The sequence below is a fragment of the Panthera pardus genome, unplaced genomic scaffold (assembly GCF_024362965.1).
Source record: "Panthera pardus isolate Hobbes unplaced genomic scaffold, ASM2436296v1 HiC_scaffold_23, whole genome shotgun sequence".
NCBI classification, from domain to species: Eukaryota; Metazoa; Chordata; class Mammalia; order Carnivora; family Felidae; genus Panthera; species Panthera pardus.
Window position 1 is genome coordinate 3,789,524 of NW_026526799.1, and position 16,403 is coordinate 3,805,926.

General features: G+C 42.6%; 2 protein-coding genes across 9 annotated transcripts in view; one reads left to right on the forward strand and one right to left on the reverse strand.

Moving 5' to 3' along the window:
• The window catches only part of HDGFL3 (HDGF like 3), a 72,890-nt gene extending 58,521 nt beyond the window's left edge, over positions 1-14,369 (forward strand). The window contains exon 6 of the mRNA XM_053888633.1: positions 12,674-14,369. Coding sequence (XP_053744608.1) covers positions 12,674-12,679 — 6 coding nt within the window. The 3' untranslated portion in view covers positions 12,680-14,369. The remainder of the gene's footprint in view (positions 1-12,673) is intronic.
• The window catches only part of TM6SF1 (transmembrane 6 superfamily member 1), a 57,022-nt gene that overhangs the window by 12,598 nt on the left and 28,021 nt on the right, over positions 1-16,403 (reverse strand). For 7 of the 8 annotated variants that reach the window (XM_053888632.1, XM_053888628.1, XM_053888630.1 and 4 more), the window contains one exon: positions 14,603-15,489. The exons of the other annotated variant lie outside the window; for it this stretch is intronic. In XM_053888632.1, coding sequence (XP_053744607.1) covers positions 15,298-15,489 — 192 coding nt within the window. In that variant the 3' untranslated portion in view covers positions 14,603-15,297. Of the gene's footprint in view, positions 1-14,602; positions 15,490-16,403 lie in introns of those variants that run through there. 8 annotated transcript variants of the gene reach the window in all.

The window sequence follows — 16,403 nt, forward strand, 5'->3', positions numbered from 1 at the left end:
TTTGGATTTTTGTTAACTCTTTTTTAAAGTATAGTCGCCACAGAATATTGTGTTCGTTCCAGGGGCACAACAGTGAGTCCACATGTGTAGGCGTTACTGAGTGTTCGCTGTGATGGGCCTGGTTACTGTCTGTCACCAGACAAAGTTGCTACCACATTCCTGACTCTCTTCCCTGTGCTGTACTTGATACCCTCGTGACTTACTTGTGTTACAACCGGGAGTTTGTACATCTTAGTCCCCTTCACCTGTGTCCCCCGTTTCACCCACTCCTCAGCCCCTCCGCCTGGTGGTAGACGAAGTGTGCCTCCTGTATCTGGGACTCTGTTTTGTTATGTTGGTTCGTTTGTTTTGTTTTTTCAGATTCCACGTAAGTGACATCATACGGCATTTGTCTTTCTCTTTCTGACGTATCTCACTTAGCGTAATATACTCTAGGTCCATCCATGATGTCACCGGTGGCAAGCTTTCATTCTTTTGTATGCCTGCGTAATATTCGTGTGTGTGTGTGTGTGTGTGTGTGTGTGTGTGTCCACGTACGCACCATATCTTTGTCCGTTCATCTGTCAGTGGACACTTGGGTTGTTTCCATATCTTGGCTATTGTCAATAATGCTTCAGTTAACATAAGGTTGCATGTTTCTCTTTAAAGTGCTGCTTTCATTTTCTTCGGATAAATACCCAGAAGTGGAATTACTGGTAAATCTGACTTTTTGAAGAACCTCCATACTGTTTTTCAGAGCGGCCGCACCAGTTTACTTTCCCACCAACCGTGCACGAGGGTTCCCTTTTTTCCACATCTTGCAACACTGGTTACTTCTTACCTTTTTGATTCTAGCCGCTTCGGACAGGTGTGAGGTGGTTGCTCGTTGTGGTTCTGATTGGCATTTGCCTGACGACGACTGGTGCTGAGCATCTCTTCACGTGACTGTTGGCCGTCTGCGTGTCTTCTGTCCTAATTTCCGTTAACCTGTTAGGTGGCGGGCAAGTCCGCCTTCGTAAAAGTGTTATTAGCAAAGGCACATTCTGCCCCTGGTCCTCTTCTGTTAGTCTTTTCTCTTTCAAGACTAATTGGACAGCGGCAAATCACTTTGAAACAATAATCCACAAAATACATTCTGATTGTTCTTCTGTTAGATTCTGGTTTCAGCCGAGTTCTCGACTATTCTTGTCAGTACTGTTTACCTCTCAAGTCCTCCTCCATCCAGTTTTCCAAAATTACTCCCCAGTTACGATTCTAACGGCTCCCTTATCCCTCTTAGCCACTCAGCTTTACTCCTGCCTCTGAGGATCTTTCTTCTTTTCACCTCTTCAGTAGAGAGTCCTCTGTCATCACTTTTGCCAGCAGCCCTCCTGGGAACCATCCCTAACAGTCGCCGAGGGCCTGAGTACCTGACTCTTGATTTTCTTTTTATCCCACTTGCCGTCCCCACCCCAGGTGGCTTCAGTATGCCTACAGCAAACCCCCCACAACTTGTCTCTCCCATGACCAAACTCACTTCTGGCTGCCCTTCCCGTGACAGAGGTAAAGATGGTTTACACCTTACCACTCAGACTGCGGTCTATGGACAGATCGCATCAACAGCACCCGGCAGCTTGTTGGAAATGCAGAAGCCCAGGCCCACGCCCAGGCCTTCTGAGTCAGAATCTGTTTTAACCAATCCCCCAGGTCATTTATATGCACATTAAAGTCTGAGAGGCATTAATCTGCACCTTTCTGTTACCAGGCTCCAGAGCGTCGTCTCCTCGTCCTTCCTCCAAGGCCAACCCAGTCGTCCTGTACCTTTCTCTTCTTTCTCCTGCCTAGAAACAGTATCAGGCCTCCCTTAACCTCAAACGTACCTCCCTTTCCCCACATACCCTGTTCTTTTCACTTTTCTCTTCATCTCTGAACTTCCTAAAGGAGTTCTCCTTCCTCCCAGCATCCACTTCCTCACCTGCACACACCCGCCTTACTCCATTACACTCGAGGTGCTTCTTCACCATTTCAGCGCAACTGCCCTTGTCGAGGTCCATGCCGATCCTCTCCCTGCCAGGTCCAGGGTCTTTTTTCGTCTTTATTTTACCTCTGCAGCATTTAGTGCCGTTACCCCTTTCTCCTCCGGACTTTGCTTCCAGGCCACCTCCTGCTTCCACAACCAGCTCTTCTCAGTCCCTCTGCAGAGCTCCTTCCTTGGCACGCTACTCTTCTGAAAGCTTCCCCGCGTCCATCTTACCCACTCTCGTGGTTTCAGCTGTTTTCGATATATTACTGATGACTTCCCACTGTACCTCCTGCATTGTAGATCCATTCTTCTAACCATTTATGAAACCCATTTCTACTTGAACATCTTGAAAGCACTTCTGGAAACACTTGCCATTAGCAGTAGCAACAGCGGCGGAGTCAGAGTCGTAATGGCTCACGGTTTACTCCGTGCCACAGATTGTGCTAAATGCTATCTATGCATTGTCTCACTTAATCCCCACACGAATCCCAGGATGTAGGTGGAGGTCTTATCCGTTGTGTACCTGGGGAAACTGAGGCTGGAAAGATCGGCCCAGGGTCCCATAGCTGGTAAGAGCCTGAATGTAGAACAAGAGCCTGCGATCCATTCATTTTTTCCTTCGTTCATTTAAATTGAAGTGCAGTTGACACACAATATTACCCTCGTTTCAGGTGCACGACATAGTGATTTGACAAGGCTCCCTTATGCTGTGCTCTCCACACAATGCTGTCACAGTGTCATCGACTGTTCCCTGTCCTGTACCATGTCCCATGACTTACTCCGTAACTGGAGGCCTGTGTCTCCCACTCCCCTTCACTCATTTTGCCCCTCCCCTGACCCTCCTCCCTGGCAACCTTCAGTTTGTTCTCTGTATTTATGGGTCTGGTTCTGTGTTTTAGATTCCACATGTAAGTGAAATCACGATATTTGTCTTTCTTTGACTTACTGCATTCAGTACAATACATCCTAGTTCCATCCACATTGTCGCAAATGGCAAGATCTCTTTTTATGGCTGCGTAATACCCCATTGTATATGTACACCACCTGTGTCCATCCATCTGTCGGTAGACACTTGGTTTGCTTCCATAACTTGGCTATTATAAATAATGCTGCAATATAGACAAGAGTGCATATGTCTTTTTGAATTAGTGTTTTCATTTTCTTTGCTAGTGGAATTATTGCATCATACAGTTTTTCTACTTTTAATTTTTTGAGGAACCTCCATGCTGTTTTCCACAGTGGCTGCACCAATTTACATTCCCACCAACAGTGCGCAAAGGCTCCTTTTTCTCCACAACCACACCAACGCTTCTTGTTCTCGTTCTTGTTCTTTTGCTATTAGTCATTCTAACTAGTGTCACGTGATCTCATTTTGGTTTGTTTGCATTTCTCTGATGACTGGTGATGTTGAACCTTTTTTCATGTGTCTGTTATCCATCTGGCTGGATGTCTTCTTTGGAAAAATGTCTATTCAGGTCCTCTGTCCATTTTTTCATAGGAGCTATTTTTTTGGTTTCGAGTTGTATGAGAAAGATAGATAGATAGATAGATAGATAGATAGATAGATAGATATTATATATGAGATATATAGATATATATGATATTAACCCCTTATCAGATGTGTCATTTGCAGATATCTTCTCCCATTCTGTAGGCTGCCTTTTCATTTTGTTGAACAAAAGCTTTTTATTTTGGTCTAGTCTCAATAGTTTATTTTTCCTTTTGTTTCCTTTGCCTGAGGAGACACATCTAGAAAAATGTTGCTACACCTGATGTCCAAGAGGTGACTGCCTGTGTTTTCCTTTAGGAGTTTCATGGCTTCCTGTCTCACATTTAGGTCTTTAATCGCCTTTGGGTTTATTTTTGTGTATGCTATAAGAAAGTGGTCCAGTTTCATTCTTTTGAATGTAGCTGTTCAGTTTTCCCAGCAACCTTTATTGAGACTGTCTTTTCCCTATTGTATATTCTTGCCTCCTTTGTCAAAGATTAATTGACCATATAACTATGGGTTTATTTCTGGGCTATCTGTTCTGTTCCATTGATATACGTATCTGGTTTTGTGCCGGTACCATACGCTTTGATTAACGTAGCTTTGTAGTATATCTTGGAAGTCTGGGATTGTGGTACCTCCAGCTTTGTTGTTTCTTAAGATTGCTTTGGCTCTTTGGGGTCTTTTGTGGTTCCATACAAATTTTAGTATTTATTTGTTCTAGTTCTCTAAAAAAAATGCTTTGGTATTTGAATAGGGATTGCATTGAATCTGTGGATTGCTCTGGGTAGTGTGGACATTTAAAAAAAATTTTTTTTAATGTTTATTTTGGGGAGACAGAGAGACAGAGCGCAAGCGGGGGAGGGGCAGAGCGAGAGGGAGACACAGAATCCGAAGCAGGCTTCCAGGTGCCGAGCTGTCAGCACAGAGCCCGACGCGGAGCTCGAACCCACAAAGCGCAGGATCATGACCTGGGCTGAGGTTGGATGCCCAACCGACTGAGCTACCCAGGCACCCCTGGGTAGTGTGGACATTTTGACAGTATTTGTTCTTCTAGTCAGTGAGCATGGGATATCTTCCCATTTGTTTGTGTCTTCTTCAGTTTTTTTCATCGGTGTTTTATTATCTTCAGAGTATAGGTCTATCACCTCTGTGGTTAAGTTTATTTCTAGGTCTTATTCTTTCTGGTGCAACCATAAATGGAATTATTTCCTTAATCTCTCTTTCTGCTACTTTGTTATTAGTATGTAGAAACAACAAATTTCTCTGTTAAACTTGTATCTTACAACTTTACTGAATTCATTTATTCTAATAGTTTCTTGGTGGAGTCTTTAGGGTTTTCTATCTGTTATATCATGTCATCTGCATATAATGACAGATTTACTTCAATTTGGATGTGTTTGGGGTTTTTTTCTTGCTATGGCTAGGATGTCACTAGTATGTTAAAGAAAAATGGCAAGAACGGACATCCTTGACTTATTCCTGATCTTAGGAGGAAAGCTCTCAGTTTTTCACCATTGAGTATGATGTTAGCTGTGGGTTTTTCATAGATGGCCTTTATTTTGTTGAGTTATCTTCCCTTCATACCCACTCTGTTAAAAGTCAGATCCTTTTACTTTTCACCCATTTTTAATAATATATTTGTTTTGTACAAAAGAATATATATGTAATATATGTAAAGTAAGAAACATAGTATTCCAATGAATACCAGTGACCCTCCCACTCAACCCCAAAACTAAAACAGAATCATAACTTATATCTAATTACATATTCTTCCCTTGCCCCATCTTCTTCCTACTCAGAGATAACCACTAGTGTTGTATTTATTATTTCCTTTCGTTTTCAGAATTTTAACTCCTATCTAACATACAGGTATATATTTAAATAATATATTCCTTAGTTTCTCTCATTTTTGAGATTTTTTTTCCCTTTGGGACAGATGCTTTTATTATCACTATTTTACATTTGTGGAAATGAGGTACAGAGAAGTTAAGCAGTTTCCCCATCATGCCGCTGATGGATGGCAGTGCTGGCATTCAGAGCCAAATGGACTGAGTCAAGAGTCCATGCTCTTAATCCCTGTGCCATACTGCCAGTCATTTGAGATTTTTAAGAAAAATGGTGACGTTTACGTACTACCATGCTTCCAAGAGTCCTTCACGTGGTCATGTATAGAAAGGTTTATTCATCTTTCAAGGCAGCATAATACTCGGTTTTGTGACTTTCATGTGTTGCTGGGCTCAGCCTCCTGCTTGCCTCCTGGCGCACATAGGCAAGAGGTCCCTGAGGGTAGATAAACCCAAACCGGACACGGCAGCTCGTGAGTTCGGGTCTTTAACTCTACAAGATAATGCCAAGTTACGTTCTTAAGTGTTTGGACCAGTTTCCGCACCCACCTTCAATGCACAAGTTCCCTGTGATGAACGTGTCACTGTCAAACTTGAAAGTTTTGCTCGTACAGTGAGTATAAATGATAGTCTCCACGCAGTTCTTTGACTAGTAGTGAGGTTGAGTTTCTTTTCAGATTTACCTACCACCCATGTTTCTTCTGCCGTGCGGTGCTGGATTTTGCATTTTTGCCCATTTTCCTGTGGGATTTTTTGCGTTACTGATCGGTAGGACTCGCTCCTTCACATATTCTGGACTCTAACTAATGGGGTTGGTATGTGCATTGTAGGTGCCTTCTCCACATCTGTGGCTTGTCTGATTTCTTATATACCTTTAGTTGAACAGACTCTCTGTTGTAGTCAAATGTCTCAAACTTCTCTTTTCGTGGTTAGCATTCTTCTCTTGTTTACGAAGCCTGTCCCTTTCCCAAGATCAGAAAGGTATGCTCCTATATTTCCTTTTTTAAATCATAAAGTTTTATTTTTAACATGCTACTGTTTAGTCCATCTGGAATTGATTTGGGCACAGTGCGAGGTAGGGTCCTGTTGCCTTTTTCCCACAGCGTCACCATTTGAACCAAAGTTGTCCCTCCTTTCCTCTCTGGTCTCAGTGTCCTCTGTCATATAGGCATGGCTCTATGTCTGGGTTCTCTGTTCAGTTCCTTTGGTCAGTACCATGCTTTTCATAGTGATAGCAGCTTCATAATGAGTGCTGATGTCTCGTGGGGCCAGCAGACTAATCTTAAACTTCTTTTCAAATATGTAATAGTCACAGTCCAAGATAGAAAAGCAAAAAGGGTTTTTTTTCTCGATGGGAGAATTTACAGCACACGTTCTGGTAAGAATGAGCCAAATGAGGAATGATCGCACAACGATCACGTAGGAAAGAGCTGCGCAAGCAGTGCTCCTCGGAAGACAAGGCACAGGGCCTAGTGCACGTGCGGGGGGGCTGCCCTGCTTCCCCCGCTGCAGGGGGGAGGCAGGTAAGCGGGCACTCGGGGTGAGAGCTTGGAAGAGTCCTCACCTGACCGCGTCCGTTTTCTTAGGAAGCAAGGTCGGCAGCTGAGAGAGGTGACGGGAAGAAGTGTTGGAATTTCGAGAGGCAGGAAATGGGACCGAGTAGGCACTCGCAAGGGGTGGAGTCCAGCTGCAAAGAGAGCTGGAGACACCAGGGGTTGCCGCTGACAGGCAGCTGGTGCTGGTGTTTGCACAGACAGTTCATCCTGTGAGCACCGTTCACAACACAGTCCCCTTGACTCCTGCCTGTAAGAGGCCAAAGAAGCCCCAAGTTCTTCTGACAACCTAAAATGCCTCCATAATTTTGCCCCCCAGAACGGTGACTTCAAACCATATTTGCAGATACAGTGTCCCCCCTTATCTGCAGGAGACAATTTCCAAGACCCCCCATGGATGCCTGAAACTGTGGATGACACGAACCCGGCGTATGCTGTTTTTTCCTACGTGCACGCACCTAAGATACAGCTTAACGTATCAGTTAGGCATAGTGAGAGGTTAATAACGGTAACTCAGAATAAAATAGAACAGTTGTAACAATATACTGTAATAAAAGTTAAGTGAACGTGATCCCCCTCAAAATATCTTCCTGGGCGGCACTCACCCTTCCTGCTCGATGAAGGATGCGATAAAGTGAAGGCTACTGCTTCCTGACCACACTTGACCAAAGAAGGCAAAACCGCCCAGCGGGGGCGGGGGCGGGGGGGGGGGGCAGGGGGGCTGCTGCACTCCCAGTGGTTGAGAACCGCCTGCCTGAGAAATAGCCGTGGGGGTGAGTGAGGTAGGGCGGAGAACGAGCTCTCTGGAGGGGAGAGCCGAGGAACTGAGGGGTCAGAGTTTTGGAAAGACCGTCTACGTGGAGAGACATCCCCAGTGATTATAATATCGAATGATGGTGAGGCAGAGCCGAAATCTGTAGCGAGTGACCCCAGGGGTCCGGAGGTGACTGCAGGCAGGAGAGGGGGTGGTTCACAGCATGGACGTTCAAGGTGAGGAGGGTTGGGTGAACACCGCCTCCACCGCCGGGCCAGCAGTGCAAGAGCTGTGGCTGAGAAAAGAGGTCACAGGAGGAGCAGCAGCACGATCCCCAGGGAGAACCTTTCTTGTGAACAAGTTGGGGGGCAGAACACCTGCGAAACGCTTGTGGGGAATATGGAGATCTGCTGGTGGCTGTGATGTCCGAGGGGCTAGTGGAAGAGACTGCGGAACCTGGGTGGAAGCAGGAGAGTGTAAGGGACGAAGTCATAGGGGCGCCTGGGTGGCTCAGTCGGTGAAGCTTCCGACTTCGGCTCAGGTCACGATCTCACGGTTCGTGGGTTCGAGCCCCGCGTGTGTCCTTCAGATCCTGTGTCCCGCTTTCTCTGCCCCTCCCTCACTCATGCTCTCGCTCTGTCTCTCAGAAGTAAATAAAAACATTAAAAAGAGAGAGAGAGAGATGAGGTCATAGACTAACATGTACTAACCTGACCGGATGAGAGTCTAGGAAGTGACATGCTCAGGAGCCCATCTGTGGTCACTGAGATAAGCCTAAGGACAGAAGGATAAAAGGCTTGATAGTCTCGAGGCGTGGGGGTGTCGAGGTCACACGTATTGGTAAGGGTTCTTACCAGGAACCCGCAGAGTTCCGGGGCCCCCCTTCGGGCTCCGTCCTCACTGCTGCCAGGGGAAGCACAAGGCAGAAAAGGGCTCACGTGGAGCGTCCCTTGTCGATTCGTGGGGCACGACGGAGAGGCTACTAATCTTCGCGACCCGGGTCCCGTGCACTGATTGGCTCGGGGCTGCCGTATTGTTTCTCTCCACGTAACAAATTACCTCAAAACTCAGGGCTTCACGTAGCATTTATTGTCTGGCATTTTCCCCTGGATGAGGACTCCAGGCAGGCGCAACGTGTTGAGTCCCTCGTCTCAGGGTCTCTGCAAGGCTGCGATTAAGGTGTTAGCAGCCGCTCAAATCCTTTTGAGGCTCAGTTGGGGGTTGGTCCCCTTCCAAGTTCACTCAAGTAGTTGTTGGCAGGACTTAGGTCCTCACTAACTTTGGCCAGAGGCCCTCTAGGTTCCCTGACACATTTGCCTCTCTATAGGGCAGCTCCTACGTGACAGGTAGCTTCATCAGCGAGAGAGAGAGCGAGCTTGCAAGACAGAAGCAGGGGAGGGGGTCACACAAGGGTATGAGGACCAGGAAGCAGGACTCATTGCAGTGCCAGAAAGTTGCCCATCCCCAAACTAACCACAGATAACAAAGAGATTGAAACTGTCTTGGACCAGTCAGGCTCTACCCCCCTTCCCCCCCCCCCCGCTGGAGCTAGAGTCAGGTCCTCGAATCACAAGGCCACACAGAGTAGCAGGGAAGGGCAGAGGATAGAGTAAATATCGGGAGGACACCTGCCACGGTCACCATAACCACCATGTCCATGCTTTTCTTCTTCGGGCTCTGGACCCGCTTTCCTTAGCAGAGGGCCAGCAGAGGGCCAGCTACTCTTGCCCTCGAGATCGAGTCCAGACTCCTTACTGCAGCACGCAGTGGCCTTCGCACTCTGGCCCCAGTGTATCTTTCCGGCTTCATCTCTCACCAGTTACTCTCATTTCTTCAAAGCCAGGGGTTCGCCAAACTTTTTGGTCTCAGGACCCCCTTAATACTCTTGTAAGCAATTGAGGGCCCCAAGAGTTTTTGTTACAACCATGGATATTTATTGAATCAGGAATAAAAACAAATTTTAAAATGTTAATTTAAAAAATTTATTCATTATAAAAAATATTCATTGTTTAACATAAATAACACATTTTTATGAAAAAGAACATGTTTCAGAAAGTTTTGTTTTGAGAAAAATGACATCGTTTTACATTTTCTTTTTTAGTTTTTATTTAATTTTTAGTAATCTCTAAACCCATGGGGCTCAGACTCATGGCCCTGAGATCAACAGTTGCACACTCTACCGAGTGTGCCCCCCACGTTGTTTTACATTTTTAAAAATTTCTTTGTTTGGCTTAATAGAAAGGGCTCTTACATCTGTCTCTGTACTCAGTCTCTTGCAATACGTTGTTTCAGTTGAGGTATGTGAAGGAGCTGTGGCCTCACACAGACATGTAGTTGAAAGCGGAGATACGAGTGAGTGTCTTAATAGTTTCTCCAGATCATTGCGAACATTCTTTGGTATTAGACCAGCTCTGTAAGTGGTAGTTTCTTAAAGGTTAGTTGCAGTGTGGAATCTGAACTTTTCTGTATTCTGTTAGTTTAAAATCCATTGGACAGTCTGGCACTTTGAATGACTTTTACCCATTTGGAAAATGCTGGTTTCCTGCATTATTTGGGTCTTCCAAATATTTCATCATGAAGTATTTTTAATCACATTTTTTAATATTTATTAATGTTGAGAGAGAGAGTGAGCGTGCGCACGAACTGGGGAGGGGCAGAGAGGGAGGGAGAGAGAGATTCCCAAGCGGTCTCCACACTGTCATCTCAGAGCCCTACTCAGGGCTCGAACTCACAGCCCGTGAGATCATGACCTGAGCCGAAATCAAGAGTCAGAGGCTCAACTGACTAAGCTACCCAGGCGCCCACAATCACGTTTTTAAATATCAAGTATATCTTGTCAGAAAAACCTTCACTGGGAAATTTTGATCATGGAGGATGTAAGTTTTCCAGAATTCTAAGTTTCACTTGAAAGCTTGAATGTTATTGTTGGCAACAAATACTGCCACTTGTCTTCCTTGATGTAATAGGCTCATTTCATTTATTTCTGACAGAGTGTCTGAATAACCATAGTTTATCTGCCGTCATTTTTTCAAGTGAAAATGGTGCTCCAGGGAAAGATCCTATGACTTATACTGTCTCCTGACTTCTGCTGTGTTTGGGCTGTCCTTCAGCTGTGCCTCCACCCTGCAGCCTCTTAATGTGCCTCGAATTCAGATGCCTCGAGAGAGAATCTGATTGGAGTAGTCAGCCATTGTCTGCTGAGGGTGGCTTGGCACAGAGCACGGCAGCCAGCACATAAGGAACCACTTCCGGCTGCTTCCTCAGAGGAGACTTCCTGTCTAGTCAACACCCCGAGCTCCATGCCCAGAACGTATACCATTATGATTAGCAAGATTTTTTTTTTTTTTGAGAGAGAGCGAGAGAGTGAGCGTGCACCAGTGGGGAGGGGTGGGTAATGGGGAGAGGGAGAGAGAGAATCTTAAGCAGGCTCCATGCCCAGCACAGAGCCAGACATGGGGCTTGATCCTAGGACCCTGAGATCATGAACTGAGCTGGAATCAAGAATTGGACACTTAAGCCCACTGAGCCACCACCCAGGTGCGCTAGCAAGATACTTTTTTGATGCACAGATGCAAATAGAGTGATTATGGTATGAGAAATTTTTAAACATGGATTCATAATTTGCTTTTAAGCACCTATTGACAGCACCTTGTTTAAAGACCAAAAAATTCCCCAGGTCCTTAAAGTTGTGGTTATATTCTGGTACCACTGCTACTTTGTTTCGGGCATGAATTCTATTCTGATGCTGCTGTGGGACCATCTGTTCCAAAAATGTTTTTCAATGTGCATTGAGTAGTTGTTACTATGAATTCTCTACCAATGTAAACATAGATTTTATTGCTTTTCACATTGACATTAATAAAAAGACACTGTTAAATAAATGTCCTTGGTTAACAAGTTTTCATTGCTTAAAATGGGTGTCTTCCTCCTTCACAAAGGAGGAAAATCCTCCAAAGGCTGTAAGTGTAATGTATCTAGTATTTTTGTCAATAAATAATTAGGAGTCACTAGTCCCTGTATTTTGCAAGTTCACAGATTTTAAGTAGGTTTTTATTATTTTTTTAAAGTTGGCTGTCTCATTCTGGTAGGAGCAGAGCAGGCCAAGAGAAATATATGTCTGGCATCTTGAGGTTTAGTACCTTTTCCTCTTTACTGATATGTGGTATATAACGAACACTATAGATTTCGGCTGTATACTTGAGAACATACCCATGAGTGAGCGCACTCCTTGCTCCCAAGCAAGTTTGTTCACTCAGTGAAGGAAAAAGAATGGAAGCAAGGTGTTTTAGGAAAAAATATTGGGGCCTGAGTTCCCTCTTTCATTCATCCCTTGAGAGCATTACGAGGGGGTTAATGTATTTGGGTTAATGATGAAGAAAACAAAAATAGCCTCCCTATGAGGAAATGTAACCTGACACAATTTAAAGTAGGACCCAGATTGAAACATCATTCTTTTAGGAAGTGGAAATATTTTGTCACACAGATGTGCCATCTAAATTTTAAAAGAAATCTCGACTTCCTTTCTCTTCATACGTCTTGATTTTGTTAACACTCGTTATTTCTTCCAGCCGCGTGTCCCAAGTAATTAAGTTATAATACATGATAATTTGCATACATTCCAAGTGCTTTTTAAATTTTAAGCAGCTTACCTTTCTAACACTCCAGTCCTCACAAAGATGGGTTATCTCAATTTCTCCATGGACTTTACCCCAGCAATACACATTGTCCTGACTTGTATAGAGTGCACACTACTCTGGGCCCTGCCAAACAGTAGACAACGTGTATTGTTTCCTTTTGGTTTTTTTGGGTTTTTTTGTTTTTTTTTAGCGGGACACTAAACATGCCCCAGCACTTCCTCCAGGTTATTGAACTGACAGGTAGTAGGAAGCAAAGCCTCACGGGCTATTCTTGCTAAGTATTATTTCCACTGCAGTACAGATTAAAATCTCAGAAAATCCCAGCTATATACTTTATAGGTATGGATCGCTTTTATTGTTAATATCCTAAGTCATCTAAAGGCTTGTTTTCTTTCTTTTTTTTTTTTTACAGACCTAACTACCATAATGAATGCTGCATATTAAGAGAAACCACAAGAAGGTTATACATTTGGTTGTCTAATAATCTTGGATTTGATATGAACCAACACATACTCCTTGTTGTCATTGACAGAACCCCAGTTTGTATGTACATTATTCACACTCCTCTCTGTTGTGTTTGGGGGAAAAAAAAGACATTTTAGCCTTTTTTAAGGTTATTTAATTTCATGTTATTTGGTTGCATGAAGTTGCCCTTAACCACTAAGGATTATCAAGATTTTTGCACAAACTTCTACATGTCTAGGATCCTTTTCTCAAGGCGGCTGTGTTCATCATTCTCCTGCCTTGACTCCACTATCACCAGAGGCTCAGTTAAAGATAAATTAGCATTTTCTTAAAATGACCACTCCACATAATGCTTAAGGGATTTCTTCTCTGTGACAGAACCCAGGAACCAGTTCCTAAACACATAACGTTGGCATATTGAAGATAAAATTGAAATTGTCCTTCAGTTTTGAGGCCATGTGTAAAGTTTAACCATATTGTAAAATATCTATTCCGTATTAGAAATAGCTAGTCAACAGCTTATACTTCTCAAAACTCATCCTGTTATGTACACAAACTCAGTTTTTATATGTGAAGTTAGTGAGTCCTTTTGTGTTATTCCAAAATAAAGGCAATGATTTATTTTTTCCCAATGCCAATACAATTTGAGCTAATCACTCAAGGTGGATACTTTACATTTTAAAGCTGGAATCAGCAGTAGCCCTATGGGAAACCAGACAAAGCATTGACTTTTAAATGAACCATTGTTTTCTTTTGGAGCTAGAATTAGAATAGTTGATACTCATCCACAAACCATTATTATGTGTACATTATTGTTGCTATTGTGATAATAGAGAATTTTATTTATTTTTATGCCAGCTTATATTGTGAGAGCTCATTTAGTCAATTTGGGTTTTATCAATCCTGTTATGCTTGTCCTTGGACCATCTTTCGCGTATTCGAGGTTTGTAGTTGAAAAGTTTACTGTAAAAAAAAAAAATCAAAAACAAAAAAATGTATTGTTTTTACAGAATAAATTTATTGGAATGTGTACTGGGAGTAAGATTTGAGGTTGTAAACAACTAAGTTAGTGTAATTTGGCTTTCTATATGTAATGTGAGGTATTAATGTAATTCGTATATTAAAGCAAAAATTGTTAACAGCAAGTTGACAAGAGAATCAAGTGCAGGTGAGGGTTTTCTTTTTCTTTTTTTCCTTTTTTTTTTCTTTTTTTTGAACACTCGGGGTTTTAGGTTTTTTGTAATCATGGGGGAGGGAGAGGAATGGCTACATGATGGCTTGCACGTCTCAGATACTATTTACCAGCTCAGTGGACCCTAAATGCGCACACTTGACATTATCCATGCGTTGACTTGGACTCTGTTTTCTTTTTGTTTTCTTATTTTGGTGAAGAGCTAAATAAATAACATGAAGAGAAAATGCGAGAAGTTCTAAGAGCCCAGGGCCATTGACGATGGTGGTGGTGATGGGATTACGATTATGGCAGCCAAGGGTATGAAAGCACCAGTCTACCTACCCCTCTAAGGCTCTGAGAAGGCGGCTAGTATTTCTGGTTTGTTTCTCTCGTGTAGCAAATTGTAATTTTTCTCTATACTCATCATTCCACATATGAAAAGTTCATTAAAAGACACTAGGGATGCCAATCCAGTTCTGTTTCCTCGAAGAGTACTTTTTAACTTTGAATATTTTACTTTAATTGTAAATTAGTGAAATTTAATCGGTTCCTCGAAAGTCCTGTCCATTGCTCACACTGAAGCATAAAGAGAATGTAGCTGACATTTTGAATTGGAACGTGTAACTGACAGATTTTTAGAATAAAAATCCTAAAGACTACAAAACTGCTTTTGGAAAAAAAGTACAAAATGGTTCCAATTCATTAAGATTTGTTTTCATAAAAGGCCAAAAATAATTTATTAAAAATATACACAGAAATACAATAGAAATATTTCCAGTCACCAATAAAACAGGTATTCATTAAGGGTACTGATAAAGTCACCGATCCCTCCTTAGCCATTTAGACTCACAAAAATTTTTTTATTAAAAGCAGTGTTTATAACAGCAGTGAATAATATACTTTCCTTGGGAAAACATTTGTCAAATAACATTTTAAAATAATGTGATAATTTGCTTTTTATATTGAGGTTGATAATGATGCATATATATCTTATATGCAAAAAGTATTTCTCCTGTATGTATCTGCTGTTCTAAATTCCTTAATATGCACAGGCCATATTCACTTCTGAATAGTTTCATTTTCGTGCTCACTATTGTAGGAGCTAAATTGTATATGTTTACAGTTATATTTAATATGTGCAGACAGAATATTGAAATAGATGGTCAGGTTACTCACAAATAATTTTGAATAGATTTCTTTAAACTGTTTCTCAACTTCACTTATCCTTCAAGAGAAGAAAATTTACCCACACAATACCATGTGAGAGCTCACACATACAGTGCGGAGCCCGAATTTACATATTTTTAAGTATCGCTGTTTGGGAAGGGAGTAAAATGGGACAGAAGATCAGTACCAGGAATAAAAGCCAGTCATCTAGAGAGGAAGAAATAATACTTTTATTCAACTTTTTCATCTGCCTTTGTTTTTATAAAGAACTCTGGTTTGTAGATACAACGATAGGCCAAGAGCTGAGGAAGAACTCCATATGCTATGTTTAATGCTAGAAAGAGGCTTTTCGCTTCTTCAGGGACTCTGTAGACATAAGCGGTTCTAGCATGAAGAGAAGCACCGATGTGAGAAAACTGAGCCTGTTGCATTTAAAGAAAAGGGGGGAGGTCAGCATGAGCTCTGTGTTCAGTCGGGTTCACAACGTGTTCTGGACGATTCATTCAGACCATGTTTCCTGTGCCCTCAAAACCAGTACTTTCAAACAATCCACAACCTTCAGGACTTCACTGAATTCAGGACCAGTCTTAATGTAACGACTCAAGGAAAGTATACCTTCCTTCGCTTGGCTTTATCATGCCATGCAGTGCCCCTTCCCAAACACTAGTGGCTCAATTTAAAAGAAAAACTGAACAAAATCTCCGTTTTGGTTTTTGGTTTTTTTCCCCCTGATTTGCATTCTGGAGATCCTAAACACTCAGGCACTCAGTTGTGGCTTACTAAGTGTGTTCGGCAAAAATGAAGGAAGTACAGAGCTTAGAAAGCAAAAATATTTTTATATAGCCGTTTAAAGAGAAGCAATGGGGACCTCAGCTTCACTAATCAGTCTTTTCACCTATTCCTTGGAACAAGAGCCCAAAGCCCTTCATTACATGTTTTTTGTTTACTTCTTCACGTTTTTGTTGCTTATGCGACTTTAAAAACTACTAAGGGTTGTTTCGTCGGTAAGGTTGTTACCAACGTGGGTGAGGGTAGGATTATGGTTGCTCTTTATAAAATGGCATGTGTACATGCAGGCGACCTCTTCATATCAAGTTCTCCTTTATTTAGTACAGCTTGTCACCATAACCTGAGACCAGTTTCCCATTTGTACTTAAGTACTTGTTCATAACATACATTCAGAATGTATCTTGTTTGATACTTTTCATAAGCACAGGGAAAAACTATTAGAAAAGGCTTCTGTGTGAGGATTTCCTCAGCATTCTCATGTCCTTACAGAACACAGCCCTGCAGTGTGTGTTTTCATATCTTACTGAAATCCACGCTGTACGTGAAT